Raw genomic sequence first — 16,443 nt, 5'->3', positions numbered from 1 at the left:
TATAATAAAGAGCTAATATGCAAATGGTTGTCACAACCTCATGCCGTCACGCCGAGACAGCTCAGGCACTCAACACTGGGGAGAGAGGAATGGGGACCAGCCAGGCACAAATGAGCTCACGAGAGAGGAGTGAGGGCCAGCCAGGCACAAATGAGCTCACGAGAGAGGAATGTGGACCAGCCAGGCTGGGGCCTGGGAGAGAGACAAGCCACCCGCCCCGCAGTCCCAGGCGCCAGCGGCTGTGCCTGCGCCTGTAGCCCAGGAGAGGGACAATCCGCACGCCTGATGGTCCCCGTGGTTCTGGGCACCAGCGGCTGGGGCTGCAGCCGGGAAAGGGACAAGCTGCACGCCCCGCAGTCCCAGGCACCAGGTCTGCGGCTGCACCTGTGGGCCAGGAGTGGGACAAGCTGCCAGCACCATGGTCCCGGGAGCCAGCACCTGCAGCTGTGGCCCAGGAGAGTGACAAGCTGCTCGCCCTGTGGTCCTGGCGCCTGCGGCTGCGGACCAGGCAAAGCCACCCGCCCACGGTCCCCTGTAGCTGTAGGCGGACCAGGCAAAGCCAGCCCAGGTCCTGGGTGCCTGCAGCCGGCCAGAGGGAGGGAAGCCAGGTTCCCTGTACCTGCGACCAGCCGGAGGAGGAAATCCTAGATTCCGGGTGTGAGGCAAGGCAGAAGCAGTTAGGGGCAATCAGGCCAGCAGGGGAGCAGTTTAGGGGTGACCAGGCCAGTAGGGGAGCAGTTAGGGTGATCAGGCAGGCAGGCAGAGGTGGTTAGGGGCGATCAGGCAGGCAGGCAGAGAGGTTAGGGGCGATCAGGCAGGCAGGCAGGTGAGCGGTTAGGAGCCAGCAGTCCTGGATTCTGAGAAGCAGTCGGACATCCCCCGAGGGGTCCCGGATTGGATAGGGTGCAGGCTGGGCTGAGGGACCCTCCCCCCTCCCCGCATGAATTTCATGCACCGGGCCTCTAGTTAATAAATAATAATACAAGAATAAACTCTGTTTCACATACTCACAACTGTAAACCTACTTTTGCCCCATCCTATATATAGGAAAAAAGCTAAAAAACTACAACTTTACAGTACATTGACAAAGTATATAAGCAATGTCAAGGGGACAAATTAACTGTGCCAAGAGTAAGAACTACAGGAATCCGAGAATAGATCAGTGAGGTTTGAATGATAATGAAATCTAGTGATACACAGATTGCAATACATTAATTAAGTATAGTGAAATTAGCTTTCTTCAAATCAATATAAATATTTGTGTGTGTGTATATATATATATATGTGTATATGTGTGTGTGTATTATTTATTTATTCATTTATTTATTTATTTATTTTGCAGTAAAAGAATAATGTGGCTGCCTAACCAAATTTGCCTCAGAGGATTTATTTTGTTTCAATTCACTTTTAACTTAAGGCTTTCAAGATCTGGCCTAATACTAACAATTTATTAAAAATATATTTAAGTCAGATGCTTAAGATGGCTTTACAACATTTCTCTGGAGAACTCTAAAACAAACGGCTTTAAAACATTTAACACTTACCGCCCTGTGGTTCTTTCACTGACCACCTACTCATTCCCACCAGCAAAGTCTTCCCCTCTTTTTTACACACAATGTACATTACTTGTCGCTCTGTTGCAGCATTTTCACTGGGCTGTGATTCGTTTCATGGCAGGGGCCATGTCTTAATCATATTTGTATTTGCAATATGCTTTTACATAATCAGCATTTGTTAAATTTAACCAATTCTATAACCATACCAATACATAAAAATAAGTATGTAAGTAAATAAAATAAATAAATAAATAAACAAACAAATAAATAAAATGGACCATTTGACATTCTTATCTTTCTCATTCATGACGTTCTAGCACTTCAACAATAATCTACCGTTTTCCTTTATCCACCCACCCACTAGCACCAGTAGCACTATCTACTTTTCCCCATATCTTCCTTTTAATTTTATAATTACCTCTGGGTCATTTTTCAATGTAACAATTACTTTGAATCCAACTGTGCTATTATTCTCTTTATCAGACTAACTTAAAATTACAGAGAAAATACAAGGAGGGGAAATCTCAAGAGAGGGAACTACGAAGATGACATCTAATAAGTGGAAAGCTAATCCTGTGGCCATTATTTTCTTTATCCAGGCCTGTTTCACAAAATGTTAGCATACTGCCTAGCACAAAACACCCACATACTAAACAATTATTGGATACAATGAATAAATGCAACACCAAAGAGACTAACCAAATAACTTGAACTAGAAATGAAAAATCCAGAAATTATCTTTCAACCTAGTCCACATTTTATAAATTGTATGTATCTTGGTCAATGACATTTCTTGTCATAAAATAACAAATACTGATTTTCTAACAAGTGATAAAATTATTCTTGCTTCCTATGACCTCACAGAAGCCATACACTGGGACAACTAAGGTCAGCTCTTGGCATAGATTTAGCAATTAATAAATCATTGGCCTTTGTACATTGGCTGATTATTACAAATTGCTTGAATAACACACCCAGAGTAAAGCATAAATATAAAATTACATACATAAATTAAAATATTTATACATAGATATAAAATCAAATTTAAAAACTGATAATTATTCATTTAACATTTTCAGTTCTTTTTTCTCTCCAGGTGTTCTATAACTTTGTAAAAGTGCAAGAGCAAACTAGAGATCAATTAATTTATTTCCAATTATTTACTAGGGGTGAGGTTGGGAAGAGAATATAATCAATATGACTCATTTATTGTTTTAGTAAACAAACAATGAAAACTTTGGATAAAAATGAATACTTAAATCCTGGGTATAAAATTAATCACTTGTTATTAAAGATAAGCTAAAAAGAGGAAAATATTATAAAAAAGAAAAAGAACAGAAGTGGTAGATTAGTTATAAGGAACACATTTTTTAAAGTTAGAAATGCCTTAAGAAATGTCCACGGAAACATGAGAAGGCTTGGAATAGGGTGCTAGAAAAAAAGGGCACATGAGCACTTTTGCAGACTGCTTAATAGCAGAAATGTTTTGGCAGATGTCTGCAAAAGCCACAAAGAGATCAGTAACTGCTAACTTCTGATAAAAAGAAATGAACACACAAATTCTTTTTAAAGTGGGATTTTTAAATGAACATATTAACTAATAAGATAATATAGTGATTATTTGAGGATATTGAATAGAAAATATGAAAATATCAACTTTTACTAAATATAATTTAAGGAGTGTTTATTGCCTTTACAAAATGTTTTATACCAGAATTCCCTCACATAGCAGCTCCCCAATGCATTTTAAATAATTCAATTATTTTTCAAATGTAAATCTTTTAACACATTGTTAAAGAAATATCTCCTCTAAAAAGTGGGATACTACTACACAAAATGTTCAAAAAGAGATTAAAATATTGAAGAGAGAATTATTGGTAAGACAAAAAACTTGGCAAAAGTCTGCTTTACGTGCAGGCGCTGCCCCTCAAACCCAGGGATGTGTTTTGAACGTTTTACCACTACCACCACCACAGAACAGAGAGGGGGTTGGACAAAGGAAACCCTGGAAGAGTGATGAACAAACTCAAAAACTGTAATCTTTTCTGCCAGGGTTGAGGGAGAAAAATTAAGAGGAGAAAGATGGTGGCAACTAGAAAAGAAAATCTCTTGAACAATGAATTAAACCTTAAAGAAGAAAAAACTGTTTAAGTATGACTAACATCACACAAAATGAAAAAGCCCTAGAGATCTGCTCTACAACATTGTGCTTACAATTAACTATACTGCACAGTACAATTAACAATTTGTTAAGAGGGTAGATCTCATGTTATATGGTGTTTTCTTTTAACCAGAATAACAGGCTAAATTTTTTAAAGAACTGGGCTAACAAAGAATACAGCACCGATATATAAAATGACCTCAGATCTTTATCTGGCAGGAAACTCCTTGACCACCTCCTGATGGCATCCACTTTCTTCTTTTTTTGAACATTTCTTTTTCATTTCTGGATGCTGCTTTCTGTCTACCCTTCCACTTCTTTTCTTTGATCTACCGTCACTTTCCCTCTCTTTCTCAAGATCCCAGATAGTCCTCATCCTTCACTTAGGAGAAAACACTCAACTACACTGCTTTGGTTTTTCTCTCCTTCCAACATTTAGTGTGTGGCATGTTATCTTATTTGGGTTTTTTTTTTTATACAGCAAACCCCAAAATAAAACGATACATTCTATTTTTTTTAGTCATGATGTAGTTTTCCTTATTTAATTGTGTAAATTTCTCTTTTAAATTACATTTGTTTTACTTTAAACTTCTTTTCCCTATCAGAAAGTGTTTTATCTAAAGCCAATGTGAAATAAAGACCCAAGCAATTATTTTTAGTTAAGTATAATTAAGTAAGCTTAATAATTCAGAAAAACACTCAGACAACAGAAACCATCAAGACTAATTAGATTTAGTATTCATAGTCACCAGACAAGTCAATCCTCATATATTGTTGAGTTTAAAAAGGAAAATGCAAAGAAAATATGATATGCCACCTATTGTATAAAAATAAAAAAGGTGAAATGAGGAAATATACATGCATCTGTTTATTTTTGCCAAGAGAAACACAGGAAGGATAAACCAGAACCAAAGAGATTGGTTACCTAGAAGGAGTAAATAGAAACAAGGTGTATGGGATTGGGTGGGTCAGGGTAGTAACAATGCTCTGAGTAAGTATATTTTTTCAATACAGTTTTCACTTCATGGAACCATCCATGTTAACGTTTAACATATTTAAAGATAATCAAATCAACAAGAATGGGAGAGGGGCTTACATGGAAAACAAAGGGAAATAAATATACTTATCTATAAATGAGTAACATAACAATACTTAAGCAGGGGGGAAATGCAAGTAATTTTTGAATACAGGACTTGGACTCTATAGCCTCAGTGTAAAGATAACAACAGTAAACACTTGAATTCTAATTAAATTTTTTTGCAGTAGTATGGGTTAGTAACTCTGAAACAACCTACTGTGTATTATAGAATTGAGTAAATGAGTAAATATATTAAGAATAATGAAAGTCAGCCTTTCTCACTATTTTCAAGTATGGAGAAAAAGATGTTAGAATTAACCCCGTGGTGTTGAATTGGAGCGGGTGGTATCAGAATTAACTCATGGTTTTTTGTATGGAAAGAAAAAAATGAAAGGAAGGGAGGGAGGGAAAGAGGGAAAAAGAGAGTAAGGGAGAAAGAAATAGCTGTAGATATGTGTGTTTTTTAATATACATTTATATTCCTAAATTTTAGCTCAGTCCTCTGAAAGGGCCTTGAAGTACACACACCACTTTGAAACAAGCATATATAGCACTCTTATCTTGGTTTTGAAATACCATTAAGCACCAAATAAAGAACAGGAGAAACAGATGATTTGAGGGCTGAAACTGGGAAAGTACAAGATGAGCCTAGAATATCTTGCGACAGCAAAGTAGTACCAGAAAACTGATGAAGACACATATCTCCCCCCCCACCCCACAAAAAAAAAGAAAAACAAAGGTTATTTGAACTGGTTTAACTGGGCTCCCGCTGGCCAAATATGAGACAATTTTAACATCAACATTTAAAAATAATGGTAACAGTCCCTGTGTGGTGTGGCTCATTGGGTTGGAGCATCGTCTGTGCATGGGAAGGTTGCTGGTTCAATCCCTGGTTGGGTGCATATGGGAGGCAACTAATTGATGTATTTCTCTTACATTGATGTTTCTCTCTCCCTTTTTCTCCCTCCCACCTCTAAAATCAATCAATCAGTCAATTAATCAATAAAAATAATGGTAACAGGCTACTCAAGAAATAAAATAAAAATCTATGAATCTAACTGACATAGCAAACAAATAAATAAATGGCAGGATATGGGAGGCTCTTCCTTACAGTAGAATACCAACTGATCAATATGGAAAGAATTATGAAGTTTTAAAAAATTACCATTTGGCAACCATCCTATATAATAAAAGGGTAATATGCAAATTGACCCTAACAGCAGAATGACCAGGAACAACTGGTCATTATGGACACGCACTTACCCCCAGGGGGCAGATATTCAACATAGGAGCTGCCTCCTGGTGGTCAGTGCGCTTCCACAGGGGGAGCACCACTCAACCAGAAACTGGCTCATGGCTGGCCAGCGCAGCGGTGGTGGCAGGAGCCTCTCCTGCCTCCATGGCAGCAATAAGGATGTCCAACTAATGGCTTAGGCCCGCCCCCCTGACGAGCAGGCCTACGCCATATCACCTGAGAGCTCCCAGGCTGTCAGAGGGATGTCTGACGGCCAGCTTAGGCCCGATCCCCTGGGGAGCAGGCCTAAGCTGGCAAGTGGACATCCCCTGAGGTCCCCAGGGCTGCCAGAGGGATATCTGACTACCAACCTAGGCCCAATCCCCCGGGAAGTGTGCCTAAGCCATGAGTTGGACATCACCCGAGGGGTCCCGTGTGGTGAGCCGGCATGGCCATGGCATACTCAGCCCCAGGGCGTCTTATGTGCCACACCAGCTCAGCCTGGTTCAGTGACCCTGAGAGGGGGCCATGAAGGATGGAGAAAAGACAGACAAGAGAATAAAATCTGGGTCTGGGTGGGATGCTGCTCCTGGATGGAGAGACAGTGCCACGGACTACAAGCCATGTTTTTATTTTATAGCCAGATTCCACGAGGCAAAGTAAGGGTGTGGTCAAGATGTTTACAACATTCTCGTGGGTTTCGATGCTACTCAGTTACATGCACCTGAACTCTATCAAGCCCATATTACTCAGATATGTGGGGCCACATGTTCAGACCATAGGTTCAAGCTTACAACTATAGCTGTTGGCTATAACTGTGCTGGGAGGGACTTGCCTTCTAAGCTGGGACTTGCACGTGGCAATTCAAATTATTTCTAATTAAAACATTCCCTTAAAAAAGTAGAAAATCACGCTTTTTACTCACCAATAATAAAGCTATGGTCAAATTTAATACATCTCCAACTCTATAAGTAAAAATTAACATGTACTAGAAAATAAAGATAGCTTACTAAATGTGCCCATATTTTTAGTATGGTTATGTCATAAAGTTAAATTTGAAGAAATTGGAAACCAAAATTGGTAATAGCTTAACAACTAATAAGAGAGCACAGAAAAAGTAAAGTTAAACTTTCCGATTCAATCCCACTACACACCAGTTGAATTCACTTTCTTCCATCACTACAGTTTTATAGTTTAAACATAAACCAAATGACTACATAGAAAATGGATAAAATGTGTGGATGAAGGCATGTGGATCCAAGAACATCAGTTTTGTAAAACAACTCAAAGCATAAGTCATATTACCCTATTATGTCTTCTAAATACCAAGATGAGCATATAACATTAACAACTTACCATCAGAACTTGTGAGGACAAAGCTTTCTGCTTGAGTTTGTTTCCTGGTGCCTAAACTTTTTGGAAACCAGTGAAGATCTATTGGATAAATATCATCAGGAAGCTTTACTATTTGACTTGTTTCACTGGTTAGCAAGTTCCACCTCACTATTTGGTGATCATCACTGCATGAATACAGTTCTTCTGCATTAGTCCAGCCCACACAGCTTACTAATTCTTGATGTGTCACCATGTTAAGGAGACAACACACAAAAGTCTTACATTTTAATTAATTTTCAGATGCAGATTATAAGATAAGTATAAAATAGGATCAAACATTTCAAACTTCTAAATGTGTTTTCATTTTATGACTTTCATATATTTTCTATTTAAAGAAAAATAAACATCTAACCAAAACAGTTGTAAAAATGAAAAGCAAGATAAAAAATCCAAATGCCAAGGGAGAGAAAAAGGCCCTAACTGGTTTGGCTCAGTGGATAGAGAGTCGGTCGGCCTGTGGACTGAAAGGTCCCAGGTTCAATTCCCGTCAAGGGCATGTACCTTCGTTTCCGGCACATCCCCAGTAGGGGGTGTGCAGGAGGCGGCTGATCAATGTTTCTCTCTCATCAATGTTTCTGATTCTCTGTCCCTCTCCCTTCCTCTCTGTAAAAAAATCAATAAAATATATATTTAAAAATATATATATTAAAAAAGAGAGAGAGAAAAAGAATTGACAAAATGAAAAATTTTAAATTGTGCTATAAAATATTCCATAAACAAGACTAAAAGATATACAAAGCATCTAACAGCTCAAAAGGTATGAAAGGATATAATACACTCAATTACTGGGGGATAAGGGGGGAAGTATGTCTTTTTTATTTACATATGTCTGTATCATTTAAGTTAGAATAAGCATGTATTATTTTGATGAGTTTTTAAAAATCAAGTGTTAAAAGAAGATTGAAACCTAACAGTAAAATATCTGCTTAAATTACACATTATAATAACAATCTACTTAGGAAAAAACATATAGCTTAACAGCTGAAACAAAAATCTTACCAAACTTTTTGACATTAAATTCAGGGAATAGTTCAATTACAATTTAATGTGCCTATAAAGAGAATAGTGCTGGGTGAGACATGAACCCTAAAATTCTTACTTTAACCCGTTTTTTATCTCTGATTTATCAGGAGGATTTCTATAATTTGAGGTGCTCAGTAGCCCTCACTTCTCCATCAGAATGGGCTGCTTACCGTAGGTTCTAGGGCCTAGGAGAAGCATATATTTAGAGAAGGCATTTCAGTTTGTTGTTTACCAGGGATGTTTTCTCTTGTTTACATCTGGATTTCTATATTACCAGGTCATTTCTAGGTGAGTTGTTTGTTCTCTTGTTGTTATTGTATAATCCTTTTACTTCCTTCTCTTCTCATCAGTGCTTTTTATTGGCTTATCTGAACATTCAATAAACTTCAAGGAAAAAGAGACAATGTGCCATAATTACTATGGGATGTTCTAAGATTTTTTCATACTATTTCAAAATATGACAGATTAAGCAAATAACCAAAAAGGCAAAAATAAATTATAGAAAGATTATCAAAGTCCTAAGATAAATAGGTAATAAAATGGCACTGGAATACTCAAAATATAATCTAAACAAAAGGATATCATCACTAGACCATTACTGAAAAAATTATTCCAATATAATTTCTATAGCCTAAATGATGTTAGGTAAAGACCTTTAGAAAGGCAGAATGTTAGGTAAAACTTAGAAAGGGAGAAAGCACATACACACACATTAAGCTTATCCTTTGTAAATTGCTGTAAATAAACATCAGATGTGCATGACATATCTTCAAACTAATAGATCAACTAAAATTATGAGAGAAAATGAGAAGAATGTCAGATTAAGAAAGTCTAAAAAGTCTGCTATTAGACTATTATTCAGCTTGAAAAGAAAGGCAAAAACAGATAATGGACATAGTCGAAATCTTGTAAATGGCATGAGTCTTGCAGATGGTATGATTATATATGGCATGAACACCTGAGGGCACACTTTGAAAAAATAGTAAAAATGATTTAAGTACAAATAAAAGGAATTATACCTTCACTCAAAAGGTAAAACAAGCAGACAAGATAATATAAATTCAAAAGATTTAATCAAATGTCTAATTCAGTGCTTTTCTATCTCTGATGATGAAAACATATTTTTCTTGATTTCAAATTTGTTGCAGATCAACATTTTGTTAGATAAAATAAAAATAAATTACTAGAAAAATGATCTTATATTTGGATGGTTTCCCAATGTCAAATTGCTACAAAAATTGTTTACCTCTTACTTTCAATTTCTGTAATTATCCCTTTACAGACCTGTAATAAAGTCTGCAGATAATACTTTTAGAAGCACTGGTATATATAAAAATGAAGGTGGAGGGGCCTATCATATCTTCCTGATACATAATCAGAAATTCTTGTTGACAAAATATAAGGTCATGTGTTGGAGAAAATATTTATAATTTCCATCTTCTTACATCTATATGTATAAAAGCCTAAGCGACCATTACGACTGGTCACTATGATGCTCACTGACCACCAGGGGGCAGACGCTCAATGCAGGAGCTGCCCCCTGGTGATCAGTGCACTCCCACAGCCAACCTCTCGTGGCTGGCCAACTTCTGGCAATCCCTCTCCCCAGCAGGCTGGCCCCGAGTGGCTGAGATTGGGACTGGGTGAAACAGACTGATTAGCCCCTATCGCTGGCCAGGCCGAGGAACCCCACCCGTGTAGGAATTCATGCACCAGGCCTCTAGTGAAATAATAAAGCTCTAACTGCTCAAATTTCTTCAGCTTGTTCTCCACTTTATCATGAAGAGAGTATAAAGAAATAAAGCGAAATTCATTTAAAAACTTACATCACACTAGCAAAGAAACTATTTGTTTAAAAAAAGCTTCTCTTTAAGATCCTACTAGACTAAACAAAAATTATTTTTTATGTACTTAAGTACAGTACTTAAGTAAAGTAAGAAAAATGTCAATAAGAATTTGAAAGTAAGATTTAGATCAAATAGTTTGCTTTGGAGAATTACCTGCAACACATGACCTCAAATATTTCAAAAACAATTTAGTTAAACTGCCATTAAAGGAATGAAAAAAAAACACAAAACACCCATTATCCAAGTAGAATACAAAATAGAACAAAACTTAACAATACTCTAGTAAGATGATCACAATAAGGTCTGCAAGTGTTAAAAGGATATGCTTTGGTTCTTTTAAAAGTGATATCTTCAGTCTCATGCTTCCACTTTCCAGCAAAATTTTTAAATGCTACTTGAATGCATTCACTGTAAAAATAAAAATTAGGGGGAAAATATAAAATCTGCATTAAAAACAAACATATGTACACACACACACACACACAAAATAAAAGCAAGCAAAACATCTTAGGACCCCAAAGACACTGAAACACACCTTTAATCCTGCTGGTATAAAGACAGGGAAAGAGGAAGAAAACTAGTCAATGTGCTAATCCTGCCAACAGGTGATTAGAGACCTTGGCTTGGACTCCAGAGGCCCTCTACACCCTGCCTGAAACAGTCCTACAAGTGCAGAGCACTAAATCTGGTCAGGTAAATAATCTCCAAAAGCTATCTGGAGATCAAATCAGAAGATTCTGTAAACTAGGCCCTTGTCGGTTTGGCTTTGTGGATAGAGCATTGGCCATTGGACTGAAGGGTCCCAGGATTGATTCCGGTCAAGGGCATATGCTCCAGTTGCAGGCTCAATCCCCAGGGGCGGGGCGGGGGGGGGGGGGGGGGCGGGAGGCGGGGGGGGGGGGGGGGGGGGGGAAGGCAGCGGGCGATGATTCTCTCTCATCATTGATGTTTCTATCTCTCTCTCGCTCTCCCTTCTTCTCTGAAATCAATAAAAATATATTTTTTAAAATGATTCTGTAAACTGGGAAGCCCTCAATGGCAAATCAACATTGGTCATGTTGAATACATTAAAATAAATTCCCAAAATTTGATTGAGGGCTAAGATATTAAGGGCTTTAATAACGTGGAAATATTATGATATCACCAACCTAGTGGTCCAATCTGAGGTTTACATTCTATTGGAGGTAGATGTATTACTCCAACATTTATGGTTGCCATAGTGACAATTTGAAAAATAAGTGAGTTATGTAAACAGCGGTAATAAAATCCTTATAAAAGTTACATGAAAATCACAATGTAATTGACAAATAAAAATCTAGAAAAAGAAGAGTAATACTCCCCCAAATAACCAGGTCATCAAAAGATACAAATCAAGAAAATGCTAAATTGCCTGAGTTCATTTTATAGTTATAGGATTCTTTCTGAGTAATATCACTAACCTAAAAAGAAAATAAATAAATTAAATCAAAGTGTAATTAAAGGAACAAAATCCTCTTCACCAAGTAGAAAATTACTGCTAACTATATCAAAGGATATGCTGAATATAGGTAAGAATTCAGTAGTTCTCCCTTAAATAACTTATCATTCCCCCTAACCAGGAAGGTTTTTAGATCAGCAAGGTGCTAAACATAGCTGTATTTCAAAGCATCTTTTTCACTTATTCTACTCATAAATTTGTTAGACTGGGAGGAAAAAGTTGTTAAAACCACAGAAAAAAATCTGAAGTTTTATGGTCAGCCAATATGCAACTAGGGTAAGAAGCCTCTCTGTCTCTTCCAGTTCACTCAGCAAGATTTCTGTTCAACGTCAAAAGTATGAAACTATGTACAGCAGTCAGAAAAAGAACACAATCTCTTACCCACATACTTCATAGGCTCACTTTTGGTCCTTAGAGTTTCAACACTGTTTTCAAAACTCCTTCCCCCCTCCCATCAGACCCCTTCCAATTAGAGAGGGGGGAAGAATACACATACTTATGAAATTCTGCTTTTTCATAATAAGTCAAATTCACCCTGCTTATAAGGATTTTAAAAGAATAAAAGCAGATAATTGTTGCTTCTGAAAATGATAACACAAATGACAAGAAAAAATATATAAAATCTGAATATACAATTACAACCAGAAACTTGAAAGATCTTTGACAAAGACATGATGTAGCCTAGATCAAAGTACCTCAAACATGAAATCCAGAATTAGGAATAATGTCTCACCAAAAGCAATAATAATCTCATCTAAATAGTAAAAGCAGCAATTTTTTTCATAAGAAAGAAATCTGCAACAATTCAGAAACAAGATGCCAAGGAATTACAGAAAGAGGAAGGTGCCATTCTAACATCAGGAAGATTCTCCCTTGCTCAGAAAGATCTTCCCCATACATCCTATTTCTTTTTATGTATTTGTTTTTAATCTTCACCAAGAATATGTTTTGTGGGGTTTTTTAAACAGAGGAAGGAAGAGGGGTGGAGGGGGAGAGAGAGAGAGAGAGAGAGAGAGAGAGAGAGAGAGAGAGAGAGAGAGAGAGAAGAAAGGGAAGGGAAGGGAAGGGAAAGGGAGGGGAGGGAGGGGAGGGGAGGGGAGGGGAGGGGAGGGGAGGGGAGGGGAGGGAGGGGAGGGAGGGAAGGGAAGGGAAGGGAAGGGAAGGGAAGGGAAGGGAAGGGAAGGGAAGGGAAGGGAAGGAAGGGAAGGGAAGAAGAGAAAGAAAAGAAAAGAAAAGAAAAGAAAAGAAAAGAAAAGAAAAGAAAAGAAAAGAAAAGAAAAGAAAAGAAAAGAAAAGAAAAGAAAAGAAAAGAAAAGAAAAGAAAAGAAACAGAGATTGGTTGCTTCTCATATTTGCCCTGATGGCTCGGAACCCAAAAGCAAGGTAAGTGCCTTGACCTGGAATCTAACCCTCAACCTTTTTGTGCACAGGATGAAGCTCCAACTAACCCAGCCACCCAGCCAGGGCCCCAAACATCCTATTTAGCTGAGATCATTTGCATGAAGGATATGGCGTTCTGGTGTGAAGCTAATAAATAAATAAAGAAATAGTATTAGCACTTAACTAATTCAGGGAAGTGCAGAGCTGCCTGAGGGCTGCACTGAGGAGGTTTTTATTTGCCAGGCATTGGTTATCAAGGATCTGACTAGTCAGTGGTACTGGGGGGGGGGGGGGGGGGGGGAGTAGGTAGTAGAGTGAAGAGGGGTTGGGGGGGAGGTAATAAAAAGAAAGTTTCTCAAGTATAGGTAACTTGATCAATTTCACAACTTTGCAAAGGGAGCACGTGAGAGCCACTATGCTTTTGCTACCAAAAATCATTTATAATTTGTCTTTGGTCTAGTGTGGGTCAAATTTCATGGCGCTTAAGAGGCAAAAATGTACTCAGCAAACCCTGACAGTCAACAACCAAAATACTGTATACTCCAAATCTGGCTACTTCTCAGCACGTCCAGCATAGTCCAGTCACCGTCATCCCTGCCTTGATTACTGCAGTAACCCCAGAACTGATCTTTCTGCTCCGACACTTACTCCCTTAAAATTCTAAATACAGCAGCCAGCAATGCCTTTAAGACTAAGTCAGATCCTGAAGGCCAGTATGGCTAATACAGCGTGAGTGAAGGGAGTGGCAGGAAATTAGGGGAGAAGAGAGAGGGTACAGATCATACAGGGGCTTGAAAAACCACAATAAAAGCTTCAGATTTTCTTCTGAATGAATGAAGAGTTGTGAGCAATGAAGAGATACAATCTGACTTACGTTTTTAAAGTGCCAGTATGGATAGTATATTTTAAAAGCAAACAAACAAAAAACAGAGCAAGGATAAACAAGACTGGAACCAGGGAGGCCACTTAGGATTTCAATAGTCTAGAAGAGAGATGAAAGATGTGGCTTGGATGAGAAAGACAGTAGTGGTATGACTGATATGAAGAGGTCGCATTCTGAATATATTGTGAAATAATATTCCATAGGATTTATTGATGAGTTGGGTTTAAGGAAAGGAGGAATAAAAAATGACTGAAGCTTCAATAGGTAGAACAGAATTGCTATTTACTGAGGTGAAGATTGAGGGAGGAACATGTTGGAAGATATAAAAAAATTTTTTTTGGATATGTTAAATTTAAGGAGCCTATTAGACATCCAAATGGAAAATTCAAGGAGATATTGGATATACAAGTCTGGAGTCAAGGAAGAGGATGGAGCTGGGATTATCAATGAGATATCAATTTGAGGGTTGTCAGTGCAGAGATCATGTTCAAAGCCATAAGATGAGACTGCCCAGCTACATGAAAAGGTGGCCTAAGAAGTCCTACTAAAGTCTGAAGTATTGTCTGCATTAAGATTCTATTTTTTGTTTTGTTTTGTCAACCCTAACCTGAGGATATTTTTCCATTGATTCTTAGAGAGAGTGGAAGGGAGGGGAAGAGACAGAGAGACAGAAACATCAATGTGAGAGACACTTCGATTGGTGCTTCCCGAATGTGCCCCAACTGGGGATTTAACCTGCAACCCAGGTACGTGCCCTTGACCGGAAACGAACCCGGACCCTTCAGTCCTCAGGACCCTCTATCCCAAAGCCAAACTGGCTAAGACAGCATTAAGATTCTACATGAAGTAGAATGAAAAACAAATGGAGATATAAATACAATAAGATGCTTAAAACCTATTTTGGGAGAATGTAGATATTGGTAATGCTGAAGTAGGTTAAGATGGTGAAAAGTGGGTAGCTGAGGTCAATGAACTGAGAGGCCCGGGAATGGGATAGATTGATTTGTGGATATTAAATCACTGAGAAGAATGAGAGGAATAGTGGTGGAGATAGACATGGCATAGATCTGCAGATGACTGCAGAAAGACAGGGTAGACTGGTAGGACTCATTTCAAAGAGAGTAGGAGATTTTAGAGAGGAAGAGGAAAGGGAATCAACTGTCCAGATACACTAATGAGAAAGAAGGCCCTTTGACACATGGGAATCTGGGAGGCTAAACAGCCTCCACTTGAGAGGGCCGAGGGGAATGCAGTTTCCTTAGGGAAGAACCAGATTTAAGTTAGACTGTGAAAGTAAAGAAATAAACCATTCCAGAGTAAAGATTTTTTTGGCCAATAACATATTGTGAGTTCCAAAAGGTAGAGTGGTAGGATTTACACTGGAAAGAGCTAACAGTTTGGGACAGATAATGGGAAATGGTCAAAACAGCTGACTATTCTCCAATATTCATTCATTCCTACTTATGTGGTAGAAGAATCTGAATTTTTGCTACACATCTGACCACCTAGGACCGTGGTCGGCAAACTGCGGCTCGCGGGCCCCATGCGACTCTTTGGCCCCTTGAGTGTGGCTCTTCCTAAGCCTTAGGAGTACCCTAATTAAGTTCATAACAATGTACCTACCTATATAGTTTAAGTTTAAAATATTTGGCTCTCAAAATAAATTGCAATCGTTGTACTGTTGATATTTGGCTCTGTTGACTAATGAGTTTGCCGACTCATTACTGACCTAGGACAAAGACTATTTCTCCAGCTGCCCTCAAAACTGGATGTGGCATTAACAGTTGTGAAACCCAGGAGGATCGGGCCTAAGCAAGCAGACGGACATACCTGGACTGCAAGAGGGTGCAGGCTGGGCTAAGGGACACCCCCTCCCCCCCCCCCCGCACGAATTTCATGCACCAGGCCTCTAGTGTGTTTATAATGCGGAACAGAGTTAGAAATAAGAAAAGAGAATTAAGCATTAATGCTAAGAATTAAACAACATTATGCTAATTGAAATAAGTCAATCATGAAAGCACAGATACTGTATGGTTCCACTTGTATGAAATATTTAAAGCAGTCAAATTCATAGATAGTAAGTAAAATGATGGTTGCCAGGGGCTGGGAGAAGGAGGATTGGGGAGTTACTATTTAATGGGTACAGAGTTTCAGTTCTGCAAGAGGAAAAGAGTTCTGTGGATGGATGGAAGTGATAGTAGCACAATATGAATATACTTAATGCCACTGAACTGTACACTTAAAAATGCTTAAAATGGTCTACAATAAAAGAAAAAAGAACAATTACATTTAAGAAATAAAACAGAGATAGAAGCACTAACAAAAGCAGAAAAATTTCAGTCAGGATAAAGAGAAGGCATGATTTGTCAACAAGAATGTACCTATAAATAAGTAGCAGAAAAGCCTCAG

The 16,443-nt window shown here is 38.3% G+C and overlaps 1 protein-coding gene across 6 annotated transcripts in view; it reads right to left on the bottom strand.

Moving 5' to 3' along the window:
- Nucleotides 1-16,443, bottom strand: part of IFT80 (intraflagellar transport 80) — a 113,339-nt gene that overhangs the window by 89,285 nt on the left and 7,611 nt on the right. For 3 of the 6 annotated variants that reach the window (XM_036351328.1, XM_036351333.1, XM_036351332.1), the window contains exons 2-3: nucleotides 10,619-10,702; nucleotides 7,386-7,607 (exon numbers count right to left, since the gene is read on the bottom strand). In XM_036351328.1, coding sequence (XP_036207221.1) covers nucleotides 7,386-7,607; nucleotides 10,619-10,655 — 259 coding nt within the window. In that variant the 5' untranslated portion in view covers nucleotides 10,656-10,702. Of the gene's footprint in view, nucleotides 1-7,385; nucleotides 7,633-8,617; nucleotides 8,728-10,618; nucleotides 10,703-16,443 lie in introns of those variants that run through there. The other 3 variants (XM_036351331.1, XM_036351334.1, XM_036351330.1) reach the window with 3 other exon arrangements.

Source organism: Myotis myotis, unplaced genomic scaffold, assembly GCF_014108235.1.
Source record: "Myotis myotis isolate mMyoMyo1 unplaced genomic scaffold, mMyoMyo1.p scaffold_m19_p_2, whole genome shotgun sequence".
Taxonomy (NCBI): Eukaryota; Metazoa; Chordata; class Mammalia; order Chiroptera; family Vespertilionidae; genus Myotis; species Myotis myotis.
Note: the sequence above shows the minus strand (reverse complement) of the source record. Positions and strands in the feature narration are given on the sequence as shown.